At 47.8% G+C, this 13947-nt stretch overlaps 5 protein-coding genes across 5 annotated transcripts; 2 read left to right on the top strand and 3 right to left on the bottom strand.

The window, feature by feature from the left end:
- Positions 1 to 12: 12 nt before the first annotated feature.
- On the bottom strand, positions 13 to 3869 carry SPPG_01762 (uncharacterized protein; the record flags this gene model as incomplete). Its single annotated transcript, XM_016750076.1, has 14 exons — positions 13 to 649; positions 713 to 754; positions 827 to 992; positions 1051 to 1306; positions 1362 to 1401; positions 1466 to 1794; positions 1856 to 2040; positions 2110 to 2346; positions 2414 to 2578; positions 2651 to 2895; positions 2959 to 3158; positions 3231 to 3252; positions 3326 to 3415; positions 3480 to 3869. The coding sequence occupies 14 exons, from the start codon at positions 3867 to 3869 to the stop codon at positions 515 to 517; spliced, it is 2502 nt and encodes an 833-aa protein (XP_016610716.1). The 3' UTR covers positions 13 to 514.
- Positions 3870 to 3944: 75 nt separating this feature from the next.
- Positions 3945 to 6436, top strand: SPPG_01761 (uncharacterized protein). Its single transcript, XM_016750075.1, has 7 exons — positions 3945 to 4214; positions 4277 to 4558; positions 4616 to 4930; positions 4994 to 5123; positions 5204 to 5280; positions 5341 to 5690; positions 5747 to 6436. Exons 1-7 carry the CDS (start codon positions 4064 to 4066, stop codon positions 6338 to 6340), a joined length of 1899 nt encoding a protein of 632 aa, XP_016610715.1. The 5' UTR covers positions 3945 to 4063; the 3' UTR covers positions 6341 to 6436.
- A 3-nt stretch (positions 6437 to 6439) lies between these two features.
- On the bottom strand, positions 6440 to 7165 carry SPPG_01760 (uncharacterized protein). The gene has a single exon (XM_016750074.1). It carries the CDS (start codon positions 7085 to 7087, stop codon positions 6518 to 6520), a length of 570 nt encoding a protein of 189 aa, XP_016610714.1. The 5' UTR covers positions 7088 to 7165; the 3' UTR covers positions 6440 to 6517.
- A 698-nt stretch (positions 7166 to 7863) lies between these two features.
- Positions 7864 to 9827, top strand: SPPG_01759 (uncharacterized protein). The gene is made up of 4 exons (XM_016750073.1): positions 7864 to 8482; positions 8569 to 8736; positions 8813 to 8998; positions 9070 to 9827. Exons 1-4 carry the CDS (start codon positions 8265 to 8267, stop codon positions 9560 to 9562), a joined length of 1065 nt encoding a protein of 354 aa, XP_016610713.1. The 5' UTR covers positions 7864 to 8264; the 3' UTR covers positions 9563 to 9827.
- Positions 9775 to 13860, bottom strand: SPPG_01758 (splicing factor 3B subunit 1). The gene has a single exon (XM_016750072.1). It carries the CDS (start codon positions 13826 to 13828, stop codon positions 10076 to 10078), a length of 3753 nt encoding a protein of 1250 aa, XP_016610712.1. The 5' UTR covers positions 13829 to 13860; the 3' UTR covers positions 9775 to 10075.
- Between the last annotated feature and the right edge of the window lie 87 nt (positions 13861 to 13947).

Genomic DNA, 13947 nt, shown 5'->3' with positions numbered 1-13947 from the left:
CGGCGGGTGTTCCCAGTCGTCACAACCACAGTTTATACACAGCTACCTACGGAACTAACGCTTGTACCCGGCGATACCAGGTCTCCCTCATGCTGGGACTCTTGTCCCATGAGAAGTTGATCCCAACCAAATTCATGGCATCTCAACTGTCTACCTAAATCGAACTCGCTTCGCCCGATGAATGTATCTATCTCCCCACGTTGGAAAAACCGACGGACTGGCTCCCCCGAGCTATCTCGTCCACAACGTCCAGCTCATCCCTGAAATCATCCACTTTCGACCCGTCCTACTACAAAATGTTCATCCGTGGGCTGTCTCAAGGAGGAGTGTAAGTGCCATTCCATGTTGAGTTCACGTACCGCGTCCACTGCCCATGCCAGGTTCTCGGCCTGGGAATAGGGCCGGTTCGTAGACAAAATCCTAATGGTGGCTTTGGACCGCAAATGCTATTGTTTGATTGCAGCAGATCACAAACGACAGTTGGGAAATAAATGTGTGTTCGTCAATTCTTGTTTTACCAAATTAAGCACTTCTTCTCAGGATTCATTGCGGAACCCACTGGGCAACTGTACACCTGCGCAAATTCCACAGAGTTAACCAGCGCACCGATCACTCGGTACTTATTAGGGGAATGGGGGTCAGTTCGTAGCTGCAATTAGGACAGTAGTGAGTTAATAGGCTATACATGCGGTAAGGTCTTCAGCGAACATACCCTCCGGAGCGCCAGTTCAGGTCGTGTATTGCCGCACCAGACCTAGTTTCAGACGAGGCACACACAGGCACATTAGTCGATAAAGACCGAGTTTAATAAAGTGTCAAGACTCACTTGGGCAAAAGAAATGTAGAAGATTTGCTCCTTGCTGAAGCCATCAAATCCAGGTAGCATCGGGTTCCTCTGCGCTCCACCAGGCGCTTCCAAATCCATTCTCCAAGCCTCCAGGGCACGGGTAGCCCCGCCGTTGTCAGCTAGGTTCTCGCCCAGTGTCAATGTTCTGGTGCAGTGTCCTTCAAGTAAATGCTAGGTCACCAAGCTTAAGCGCGACTTCTTACCCGTCAATTGGCTGTGGCTTTCCATCGGGATCCAGGACAGTATATTGGCTATACTGCTCAATAAAACATCCCGCCCGTTTAGAAAATTCTCTTTGCGTCGCGTTTGTCCACCAATCCACTAAGCGGCCATGAGAATCATATTGTCGGCCCATATTATCAAATGCGTGTGTAAGTTCATGGCCGACAACCATTCCGATAGCACCATAGTTAAGATATTGCGGATCCTTAATACTATAAAACGGAGGTTGAAGTATTCCTATCCGCATTTCAGCAATCGTTTTACAAATCAAGAAAGGTACGCTCAAACTCACCTGCCGGAAATACAATTTCATTCATGGTTGGGTTGTAATACTATCAGTGAATGAGGTATATCAATATGCTTCTCGGGCCTAGACGAATGACGAAGTAGACATACAGCATTGACGGTTGCTGGAGTCATTTCCCATCTGGCTCGATCCACGGGCTTGATGATATCTTTCAAGTTTTCATGAATGTGCCATTTCGTAACGGACAAGATATTTTCGAAATACTTGTCAGGATAGACGGCAGCATCCCGATACTTTTCGGCGAGCGCTTTCGGCTGCATAACAATGTTCGCATAACCAATCTTCTTGATGAGAGAATTTGCTTTTTCAATCGCTCGCTCTCGCGTAATCTTATCGAGCCAATCAATTCGCGGCAAGCGCTGGACAAAAGCTTGCCTAATATACTCCACGGTAGAGGAAGCAGCCTTCTTACTGTCCCCTAACATTTGATTTGAGAACTGCCACTGAGGGTATCCATGTAATTTCTGCACTGTGCTTACCCCCAAAAACACGAGTCACGAACCAGCGACCTGCTACCTCTCCAAGAAAGGCATCTGTTCTCCCAAGACAGGTCCTCCAGCGCGGAGGTTCCAGCTTTGCTTTTTGGCCCGTTTTCTCCTTCAGCTCATTCAATAGATCTTTAAGAGATTTGGCAGTATGATCTGCGTAATTGTAGATATAATGCCTGTGTGGGCAAATAACGTGAGACTGCCTAAATCATCAGCGGCAAAAACTTCGAAGGAGCCTTATCTACCATAATATATAGTTTTGCATATCTTGGGGACTGATGTTGGACAGAGTGGACGACAGATTTCCGAAGAACGTGGGTACGGTGACAATAAGCCTGGTCGAATCATTAATAACGTCGGAGAAATGACTTGGTGGAAACCTCGCGAGGAGGTACGAGTCCCATGGAATAAACGGACTCTTCGCTTTCAATGTCGGGATGGTATACGCATTATACAGCTTGCTAGGATCGGTAAGTTCAGAGCTGGGGGAAATGGGTAACAGATGTTAATCGCAGATGCGGAACCGGAACCTCGATCTCAGAAAGGTACCTCGGTAACGATATCTTTGCCAGTTCTGATTCGACATTGACAACGCCCTTGGCCAAACTCTCCCAATCGACTGTGTTATCGGGAGTCACATCAGGCAGAATGAAAGAAAAAGACTTGGCTATAGCATCCGTTAGCGTTTTTATGTACTGGGCATTGTCATAATACCTAGAAGTGATAAAATGCCAAAGATGATGTCAGGAGCCCGTAAGCATACAGTTAGAAGCTTGCAGAACTGACTCTTTGCTTGGCAGAGAGAGTCCACTCTGTGCGAACATGATCACGTTGTGGTCGGGGTCCTTGTCGTCTTGTCCCACAGACATCCCAAACAGTGCAGCAGCGTTAACGTCATGCGCTGCTGCTATCGCAAGAATAGTTTTATGAGCATCCAATTTGTTATCAATCCCCAACGGAAAATCCTTGACCACTTTCTTCAGTGTTGCAACTATTGGCTCCTTTCCTTCGCCTTCGATCTGTGTTTCATTCTGATACCACGGGTGGGTCAGATGAAAGAGGCATACTTGTTGTGAAGCAAAACCCTGGCTTACAATACAGCTGAGATAAAGATGCTGAACTTTGTCAAAGTTCTGGCGGTTAAACGTCTCTTCTTCTGGTGGCAGGGTGGAGTCAGGAGCGTACGGGCTCTCAAACGCATCTTTCAGAATTCTCAAATTTTTCTCGACAAGTGTATCAAAAGTCCCGACCTGTGACTTGTCGTCAGGAATAGGATGTTCTTGAATCCAGCCGCCTTCCAGTACAAATAAGGAGATGATTAGCTTCTCGGGAGCTCGCGACATGCTATCGAATCTAACTCACGCACCGCAGCTGAATTCGTAGAAGTCCTGGTTTGAAAAGTATCGTAGAAGTCTTGTCATGTATATGCCGTTTAAGTGTTAAATTGATCACGCTCTATACCTCACAAGGATCTACTGAAAAATTCATATTTTGCAATATCCGCCCGGCGGTGATTACACAGTCATGAGTATTGCAGGGTAGTTCTGATGTCTAACAGCGTATGTGAGCATCGGCCTGGGAAAGTAGTGTAACATTGAGTGACTAGCTGGCCTACCAAGGTGCCCGTTATCCCAAAGAATGTAAGATATAGCGCGGCGACGACGGGAACGGCAATTAATAAAGCAGCAATAGAGCCCCAAATCCGATGTCGTGGTTGCGTTAGCATATGGGGACAGAAATTTCTGCGCCGAGGAGCGGTCCTTCCCAGTAGGGATTGCGCCTGCTCGTCGGCATTGCTGCTGTCGTCTAACGAGTCCATCACTGTGAAAAGTTGACGCGACGACGTTTCTGTAGCAGGAGGGGAGTTTGGGGGTGGAGAGCAATTGCGCCGAAGGCGTGGAGCCGAGAAGGAGTCACACGGGTCAGCCAGAGTCAGGAGCGAAAAACCTATAGATTGGCGGTGACGAAGACGTCGACGGAATGTCAACTTGAGGCCTTTACTCATCGTGACCTACCCCACAGAAACTTGCCATATTGAGATTAATTACACATCCAAGCGATCTGCACAGCCATTGCCACCAGCTGGATTCCTCAGGAGAGCGGCGAGGAAAGTTCTTCTCATCCTGCCTTCTTCTTGACGTCCTCTTGTTCTGGGTCGTTGACGCCCAGTTCATTACCTTTGAGATTTATCGCTTCAACATGGCGCTTACAGTGACAACGGCCAAATATGTCCTCGTTCCCATCATTCTCGCAACTTTCATTATCTACTCGGGTTTCTGCTTGTATCTACATGTCACGCAAATACCGGGTGTTTCGATTACTTTGTCGAGCGAAATACCAACTCTTCCTTGTATGTGTTGCCGCCTTTCCGCTTTTCATGGCATCCGGTTAAACTGTTCATGTTTGCCACAGACTTCGTGTTTGTTGTGCCGTATGGAGCAGATGTTGCCAATATTTTCAACCGGCGCGCTGCACAAGCGCAGCCGTTATGGCAACCTTTTCTCGTAATTGATTCGCAAAAGGAACGGGCATTGGGACCGAATCAAGCGTCGACATTTGGAGAGCCATTAGTCAATTGGTTCTCGCTTCAGAATCGAAGCTTCGTCCATAACACCGCGCCATCCGAAGCGCTCCCCAATGTTTCGACACTGTATGTACTGGACCCTGAAGGTCGGAAATGGAAACCGCCACACCGTAAGTTCTTTTCTTATGCGGAGTAATGTATGATTGCTGGTATATCATCCACATCAGTACAATTTGTCGTGTCTCTGAATAGATCTAGGCTCTTCACTGATCCAAATGGAAGGCCCCCAGCGTCAGCTTTATTGCAGATGTCCCTCCTTGGCAGTAGACTCACAACGGAGCAGGATTTTGGTCAAACGCGACCCATCAACGTCTCCGCCCTTCCGGAGAATTTCAATGGCTTTACGGACCTTCGTGCAAGAGCGGCCCTGTCGAGAGATATCAATCCGCTTGTCCAAGAGGGTTCCTGGGGCTATGAGACAACGTACGGCATTCGAGCTTATGAATACAAATATTTGAATGGTTCGCACGAGATATTTTACGGTTTGTGAGATGGCAGTGATGGATGTGTACACAGCGATCGAGCATCTTACGCATGACTCTCAGAGATTGCAAATGTTGGACAATTTCAAATGCCATCTGCAGATACAATTGTCGTACGAGTCCTACTATCGTCACAATGGACGACTGTCTATACCGAGTACCAAGCCATTTCTTGGTCCCAAACATTATCATCGTGAGTTTTTGCATCGAATTATGGATATGTTTTGGTATTATCCAACATTGGTCGTTAACTTGTTATCTGTATCCAAATAGCATCGCAACAAGTTTCCAGATATTATTGTTGACCGGGTTAATGTTCTTATTTGGCCAAGGACGATTTAGTCCTTACGGTAAAGCGTGTTGATTTACGCGTGTGATTCTTCGAGACTTACGATTCCACCTCTCTTCAGGATTGATTCATCGTCTCTTACCACAATCAAGTATGCCAACTTACGTTCCCCTCGGAACTGACGAAATGTCCAGGTTTCGCTTTTTTGTTAACGAGTACCTAGACACCTCGGTCCTTGGTGCCGCTGCTGCGGGTCTAACTGGCATGGTGCCGCCATCCCGGAAACGACCACTTCCAGTGTCAGCTGTTTCGATCCTGGCGGTTATATTTGCTACCACCGCTTTCATCCTTTATATGCTGGCGCTTTTTGGTGGAAATCGTGATTTGTTTGTCAAGGAGGTGAATTTTTTGACAATCGCAAATGAAACTGAGCCAGCCGATACCCGCACAACTTTAGGGCTGGGACTATGGGTACGCCAGGGATTTTCACATAACTATACGGACCCGTATTTACGACTTCTGCGCAGGGCTACTGTCGAATCACACGACATACATACCAATGTTCTTCTGAGGTCCCCATGTTCTCCTCGTTCAATTTCAATTCCACAGTGGTAAACCAAGATGCCTACCCAAAGAAAATGAATGCGATTGACTTTGTGCTCCTCCTGGGTGCTAGCGTTTTCATGGCCATCGCGGTCTTCAGCCGTATCGTTTCCTTTTGGCTTCGGTCGCTTAACGGAACATCGGACGTTGTTGCTCCGTCGACCAGCATGGTCGCTCTTTTGAGCGGGTTTGTTGCATTTGCGACACTGATAAGTTATTATAACTCTATCAAACGAAATGTGGAGGAGTGGGGGAACGGATGGAGAGGGAGGTTGGGAATCGGTGTTACGATTGTGGGATTGGCCGTCTTGTTCAACATGGTCGCATGCGCATTACTGATGTGGGAATTAAAGATCATGAGACAGAAGGAAAATGATATGGAAATGTGGAAGCGATCGTCGTACGGGTTAGATCCCAGCGTGGTGGGGCACAATGACGGTAGAAAGAGCGCAGATGCAGTAACATTGGCTGAAATGCAAGAGGACGGAGAGGACGAGGAGTTTCCTAAAAGGCGATAAAGCGTTGCTAACCTTAGATTGTACTGTGGTGGTTCTACTTTCTTCACCGAATTATTTTGTATATGAAAAATTTATCTGCATATATACCCCCCCCCCCCCCCCCATCCATCAAATTTCCAGGGGGGTATTTGCTACGGTTCTTAATATGGGGGGTTCACAACTACCCTGAACACCCCGTCATTTGTCAGGTTTTCTCAAGCAAAAAACCCTGGACTTATCAACAATCTTCTCCTTCCCTGGATACCCAATCGCAGCCCCTTTGAGCCCAGGACCACACCTTCCAGGATGCAGGCCCCCTTCATCACCGGTCAACGGATATGCCACAGCAATAAACATCCACTCCCCGTCTTTATTCCGCCCACCAACTAACGGGATCCTGCCTTGGGCCTTCAAAGACTCAATATCACAGCAACCTTCCCATGGTACCCACTCGAATAAACTTGGATCAGGTATATGCAAGATCTGGTGATCCGTAATGACGCTTTCTTGACCGAGATAGCCAATGTGCAGACCGCGGGGTTGCAGGTGAAGCCCCGCCTTTCCTGGCACTATTGCGTAAGAACCATTTTGAGGTATGCCACGGGAGATATAGAGCGTTTCCCCTGTAGCCTCCTGGCCCGCAGGAAAAGCGAGTGTCGCAGGTATGGCGTTGGCTTTAGCAGAAATCCAGCGGGGCAGGAGCGTTGGCGATAAGTTTGCCGTCGACGGCATACCATGGTCCAGTGCAGACAGAGTTGCAGTTGGCATTTCAAGTTTAACTTGCGCTTGAATGTGTATCAATGTAGCTGTCTGAGCGAATATTCATGGCAATCCAAGTCGAACTTTCTCAAGAACCGCGCCAGGACTGAGCAAGCCCTACTGTACGTAATCATCGCCTGCGCCATAGCCCGTGATAGTGGTATTGGGGATAAAAGCCTGCTGCTGCGCACGGCGATTATCCCCGTCCGTCTCTCTCCGTGGTGGAAGCGCTCCATCAGTGACGTTCCAGCTGAGATGAAGTGAGCCGACACTCAGTTCATAAATTATCTATGTGGTCGGCCCTACTTTGGTCGGCCCAATTTTTGGAACTGTTCCAATCGCTTTGCATGCAAAGTATTGTTGGAAATGTATACTTACAAGGAAGAAACAATCTTGATAATGCACGGGACGAGATTACCATCATCGGCATTTGAGCAGTGATAATGTTCCAGCATCGAGCTAAATTTTGCTAATAATGTGTTTAGATGCTGGCTGAATTATAGGTCTTCGGGATCTACATTGTTAATTAGAGGGGCCTCTACAGCTGCTGTGCAAACCGTCTGCGTCCCACTTCTAGCTCGGCAGTAAAGTACACAGCGATGGTGAACGGATCCGGCAACAACCTGTCGGAGGGTAACGTCCCGTTGGCTGTGGGGAAACAGGCGAGTTACAATATAATAGACATTCTGCCTATACCGTCCCTCGGTTCCTGCCAACACATAAGATCTTGAAGTCTTTTCAGAAAATGCGGAGACGCGCTTAAATTCACAAGCTTGTCGACATTGTATTATTTCTATTACATATTGGAAGCTGTCATGAATGCTTTATACAATCCTCCGTCCTACCGCTTGGAGCTATAGACAAATTCAAACACATCTATGAATTCGATAACACACATTCTTCTTCCACTGGGTCATTTCAGATGTACGAAATTAATGAAGGCTCTGGTGCAGGAAACGCGAAATACGGGCGTAAAATGTAGATATGCAAAGCCGGTTCATTCATCCATCATTCATGCACCTTGTACTGTAACGACGCCGATGCAATCCTTCCGAGTCAGAAAGAGGGGTCATTCGCGATTATTTCCCGAATGGGACCTTGGAAATCAAATTGGAGCGATAACTTTCTACTCAGCTAGATTATCCTACCTGATGGTTCTTTTTGCACTTTCACCTTCCCAAATGCCATGACTTCGCCAACCCTCCTTCTCCGTCCAATAACAGGATCATTCGGTGACTCCTTGAAGGGAAGCTTTACGAGGACTGTTCTCTCGGGCCTAATCGGCGGCCTCCGTTTCCTCTTTAATCATGTCCCGTCCCTTGTCACCCCAGCTTCTCTTCGTGCAGAGTGGGAAGGCTTGAGTTCCAGGACAAGAGCATTCTTGCTACTCGTCAAATTGTCCAAGTAAGTATCTTGTAATAGGTAACGCTCTCTGCACTTTAGGTGTATGTCAACTTGACGAGCAAGTGCCGTGTTCCTTACTACTTCAGGCAGCCCCACTCCACCGATGTCGAACACGTCCGAGAACGTACCGAAGCAATCGTAAACCTAGTTGTTAGCAAGAATGCCTACAGCGTTTCTCAGCTGGAAGTTAACGGCGTTCCTACTGAAATCATCACGGCCGTCGTCACAGGGCCAACACCTCCTGGTGCTGTTGTGTGCGTATGAATGCAATAATTATTCTTACTGTAATGTATGATGGATACTTACATGATATTGCTAATACTATTTCAGATGGCTGCATGGAGGTGGTTACATGGCTGGTCGTGCTCATCATTATCGGGGAATCGGTGCCGATTTATCTGCGCGACTGGGCGGTGTACCGATTGTTATCCCGGATTATCGCCTCGTACCAGAAGCTGATTTTCTGCCCGAATCTGTGGGTGACTGTATCAAGGTTTTCGAATGGGCTACTGCAAGGTAGAAATTGCCTCCGATTGCTTCTACTTTTGTCCGTCCCTAATGCTAATATGCTATTTTTCTGATCATAGGTACGGTGCATCGAACCTTGCTCTTATAGGTGACAGTGCAGGAGGTGGTATGACGGTCCATGTCATCAACGCTCTTCGCCGCACTCCACAGTATTTCCCAGCTGGCGTGGTTATGTTATCGCCCTATTTGAATCTCCACCCAAATTATCCTTCAATGGAAACCAACAAATCTTTGGACGTCATGTTGGATGCGCCGTCAATCTCGTTCGTCTGTTCTCTAGTCCTAAAGTCACCCACCCCCATCCCGCCACCCACGTATGAGGAATTTCCGCCCGCCCTTGTCCTTGTTGGGAGCCATGAATTGTTGTTGGATGACTCCAAGGAAATTGCGGAGAACATTGCGAAGGATGGCGGCGATGTAGAATTGATTATTCAAAAAGGGATGTGCCACGTCTATCCGGTTTTCTTTGCTTGGCTTGACGAGAGTGAGCAAGCCATGCACTTCATTGCCAATTGGATCAGAGCTAAAGTTGGATGGAAGAAACAGCTATGATAATAAACATCGCTAGTTCTCCAGACCAAGAGACGATTGTTTATATGTGAAAATCTCTAAAATTGATATGTAATTGCGTGATGCTATATTGAATTCAGCTGTAACAGGTGAATTCTGTGGGCATGTTGACCTGGGCATGAAATCCGTCAGATAATGAAGAGTTTGGCGAAATTTTGGAACTCTGTACAAAGCGGATCAGTAAAACTGGCCGTCAGACTATGTACGTTGAACTGAACTTTTCCATGATATATTGCTAGTAAAAGCCATCCTCGTCCGTATGTCAGGGAACACGGTGCAGCTAGTACCTTCTATGTAAGCATCTCTTCAACCGTTCACAGGACAAGGCATCGTGACAGGTGGTTCAAGAGTGATTGGTACTGAACGGATCGTATATCACGATGAATTTCATTTTAGTGCATTAACATAACCCAATTTTCCCATCCAAAACACCTTACACAAGTTGCCACCATTCATATCTATATACAAAAGCATCATCTCGCCTTGATGCCAAAATCAGATCACCAGGTCCAGCTCATATCGTTCGTAAATATTCCTCTGATCATTTTCGATTCGCGGATAAAATGCCACCAGCCCATCCTGACTGCCAATATAAAGATTGTTGTAAATCTTCCAGTAGATCTCCCGTACTCGTCTTGCAGGGTGGAATAATCCTTGTAATACGTATTGCATAATAACACTTGGTCCCAATGCAACTCGTAGTCCGTCAATAGCTTCCATAACTGCATTGATGACGTGAGGGGACGTTTCGAAGATATTGGGCCAGACATGGTTTAGAAGATGTAAAAGAGCGTCTTCACAGCCAAGGCCGAAGACTCCGAGCGACATATGCTTGACCGTAGTGCAAGCAGTTTGACGGTGAACCAAGTCACGATCCATGAGAGCGTCTTCGAGGAGAGGTGTGACGGCGTAGATGTAGTCTTTGCCCATCTCCCCAATGTATTCAAACAAGAAGGAAAGTGATTTGAGCACACCATTTTGCACGTTGAGTTCGGGTACACGGTACTCGTTCATAAGTGCGGGTAGCACAGTAAAGGGAGAGCAAGTCTCGGCGACAATCGCAATGGCAACAGTCGTACAGACACGATTCTGACGCTCTTGCACCTTCAAGTTGTTGAGGAGTGTCGCTAGTACATCCTGTGGACCAATAGCTTTCGCAATGTACCCAAAAGTATTCACAGTGGCACGGCGTATACCCTTCTTGTGGGCCTTGAGCATGTCGAGCAACTCAAAACAGATACGCATCCATTCTCGAGCAGAAACAAACTCTGCACCACGGTCGGCGATACGTCCCACAAGATCGATACAGTTTTCCTGGACTTTTTCGTGTCGATTCTTCAAGATTGGTGTCAACCTTGGTAGCAAGTCCTTGATCGGGGGAGTCATGTTGCTCATACCAATGACGTTTACGATCGATTTTAGCGCGCGTAAGATGGACCCGAGCACTTCGGGATATTCCTCGCCAAGGTATTCGTACAGCACAACACCTAATTGACCCATGAGTTTCTCCTCACCGCAAGTCTTCATCACCACAGCGATTCGTGAGATTAGGTCCGCTGCTTGCTGACGAACTTTTGCGCTCTTGTTATTCAAGCGCCAAAGGATAGTAGAACAGATCTGCTGCAAGTACGGCTTGACACGAAGACCTAGCGAGTTGACAACTGTACCGAAGCCGTTAAGCATGACTACGTCCTCCACAGTCTGCTCTTGGAATGCATATAGAACACCGTCAATCAAGGTCACCTCGAGCCTGTGATCAATGTCGGCAGTGCCCAGCTGGCTAACTACTTTGTCAATGGTCTCCATAACCATCTTCCGGTAGGGTTCTGATTCGTCCTTCAGATCTTCAACGATCTTGCTTGCTATTTCAGCTACGCCGACCTTCTGGGCAAGTTCGACTGTCGTCTCCACCAATTGCTTATAGTTACGGCGATCAAGAGCCATTCGTCGTACCCAAAAGTGCTTGAAGAACTCGGGAAGAATTTCCGTCTTGATATACTGGGGTTCGACACCGTCGGTCGCAGAACATTGCTTCACCACCTTGAGCACAATCTTCTTCATTTCTTCGTCCGGTGACTGGAACTCACGAATCAAGATGATCATGACCTCCTTAGTGTAGTAGTTGGCGTATTCGGCGTCCATAAGCGGAATAATATAGCCGATCGCTTTCAGGAAGGCTGCTAGACCCTTTCCTCGATGCTTCTTGATACCCGCCCACAAAGGACGCAGCACAATATCGAAAGATTCAATACCGTAAGGTGCAGCCGCTTCCGCAAGAGCAGCAATGGCCAATGCCGTGATTGTCCGCACTTTCTGCTGTTCATCCTCTAACCCATGGGCAATCGCTTCAACCAAACTCTTCAGATGAGGTAAAACTGCGCAACCCAGAAGGATGGCAATCTGCTGCACAATCTTAATACCAGTGTGTCTGGCCTGCCAAGACTTCTTTGATCGGCACACAGCCTTTAGGAATGGCAGGAGGGAGGGGATGCCGAGCGCTGATGCAACCACCGAGAAGGCACGAGCAGTGGTATTACGTACATATTCATCGACATGGTCAATATCAGGACGCATGGTGGCAATCATCGTCGCCAATCCCGCGGCTTTACTGAGATTGCTGATGATTTCACGACCTTCAACTCGGGCATAGTAATCTTCATCAATCAAGAGTGGTTCAATGACGACTAGAATTTTGTGTACATACGGACGAACAAGATCGTCCAGCTTGTACAAGACACGGTCGATGACTTTAACCAACAGGTGACGTTCCTGATCTTCTAGAGTGGGAGACATGAGCAAGGGTAAAATCTGGTTGAAGAGTGGGCCGGCGCCGAATTCTCTGGCTTTATCGGTGATCTGACGGAGAGCGGTTTTACGCATAGGCGGAGTCCCGTTTTTGATTTTTAGAAGCAGTCTCATAATTTTACGCTCCTTAAGCTCATCCACGCTCAACTCGGCTTCGTCCTTCTGATCCAGAAGCTTGCCAAAGTGCTGCATATCCTCCGGCTTGAAGAACTGCAAACCGCCGACACCTGGAATTTCCGGTGGTACATCGTACATTTGATTTCTATCCTCCTCCTGCATCATGAATCCCCCGGCTTGCCCCGCCATAGGAGTGGGAGTGGCCATGAGCTTTCGTGCTGGAGTGCGTATAGGAACATACGTAGCCGGAGGTTCGAGAATTTTATAACCTTCAGTGGGAAACATTGCATCCAGTTCTTCATCAGTAAGATATCGATTCCGGTAGTCGATTTCCTTCTCCCATCGCATGGCGTTAACAGCTTCTGGTGTCATAGGAACAGGGATCTGTCCCGGTGTGGGAGTCATAAGACCCATGTTTCCGACTGGAGTTGCGGCGAACTGATTGGTAATGCCGACAGGCGTTTCGTCCCAACGTGAACGTTTCCCACCGGGTGTTGCGGCTCCACTTTGCTTTTTAGGCGTAGCGTCCCAGGCAGATGCGGATGCGTCGACCGGTGTTTCATCCCATCTATTCCGCTTTCGGGCGGGTACTTCTTCTTTTGGAGTTTCATCCCATCGGCTCTTCCCGCCTGTACTTTTTTCATCTTCTTCCCATTCCGACGTCTTCCCCTCTCCATTCTGATCCCATCTCCGTTTTTTTGGACCATCCGCGCTGGCTGCGGCCGCCGCGGCTGCAGCCTTTGCTTTCTCCACCATGGCAGCAGCTTGAGCTTGTGCCCGAATTTGAAGTTCCCCGGACGACGCCAACTCTTTCATATTTTCTTCTTCTTCCTTTTTCTTCTCCTGTATCTTCCGTTGCAACTGAGCTTGCTCGCGGTCCAATTCTGCCTCTCTCATGACCTCAGCGTAAGACCTAGCTTCTGAATTGGCTGGCTGTCCGGAAAATGCATCAATTCGCTCCGGAGATAGCTGACGATTCAACCGACGAGCGTGATACTCTGACTCTCTGTCCGCAATGCGGCGGGAAGGTCGAAAATTCTCCATAGGGTCCACATCATCTTCCATACTGGCCATCTCCTCGAAAACTTGTTTTGGTGCAGTGTAAGAGGACAACTTTTTGGCTTTCTTTGCAAACATATCGTCTTCCTCGTCTTCGTCGTTCACTGGAATGGATGTGGTGTAACCTTCAAACCTTTCCACCCCTCGGCCGCCGTACAAATCCTGATCGTAACTAACATCTCCAACCAATGATGCCTTGTCTGCCGTCTTCTCCTTTTTGCGAGCTGCCTGAGCGGCCCTGATTTGGGCGTCCAGGTCGTCCGCCATGTTTCAAGCCGTTATTTGGCTATGTGCTTCTCGCAGAGGGTATGAAATTTGTGAAAACGGAGCCGTGTGTGAAATCCTTGTTTAAAGGATTGTTGTTCGCTGACTGCGCTGTAGTTTGC

This window comes from Spizellomyces punctatus (genome assembly GCF_000182565.1).
Source record: "Spizellomyces punctatus DAOM BR117 chromosome Unknown supercont1.3, whole genome shotgun sequence".
In the NCBI taxonomy this organism is placed as follows: Eukaryota; Fungi; Chytridiomycota; class Chytridiomycetes; order Spizellomycetales; family Spizellomycetaceae; genus Spizellomyces; species Spizellomyces punctatus.
The sequence above is the reverse complement of the archived record's forward strand: the minus strand, read 5'-3'. Positions and strand labels throughout refer to the sequence as shown.

Excerpts from the sequence above, each read along its gene's own strand:
- SPPG_01761 (XM_016750075.1), top strand. The coding sequence starts at position 4,064 with ATGGCGCTTACAGTGACAACGGCCAAATATGTCCTCGTTCCCATCATT. Across the intron at positions 4,559-4,615 it reads GAAATGGAAACCGCCACACC|TACAATTTGTCGTGTCTCTG; the intron begins GTAAGTTCTTTT and ends CATCCACATCAG. Across the intron at positions 5,124-5,203 it reads TGGTCCCAAACATTATCATC|CATCGCAACAAGTTTCCAGA; the intron begins GTGAGTTTTTGC and ends GTATCCAAATAG.
- SPPG_01759 (XM_016750073.1), top strand. The coding sequence starts at position 8,265 with ATGACTTCGCCAACCCTCCTTCTCCGTCCAATAACAGGATCATTCGGT. Across the intron at positions 8,737-8,812 it reads ACACCTCCTGGTGCTGTTGT|ATGGCTGCATGGAGGTGGTT; the intron begins GTGCGTATGAAT and ends ATACTATTTCAG. Across the intron at positions 8,999-9,069 it reads TTCGAATGGGCTACTGCAAG|GTACGGTGCATCGAACCTTG; the intron begins GTAGAAATTGCC and ends TTCTGATCATAG.
- SPPG_01760 (XM_016750074.1), bottom strand. The coding sequence starts at position 7,087 with ATGCCAACTGCAACTCTGTCTGCACTGGACCATGGTATGCCGTCGACG.
- SPPG_01758 (XM_016750072.1), bottom strand. The coding sequence starts at position 13,828 with ATGGCGGACGACCTGGACGCCCAAATCAGGGCCGCTCAGGCAGCTCGC.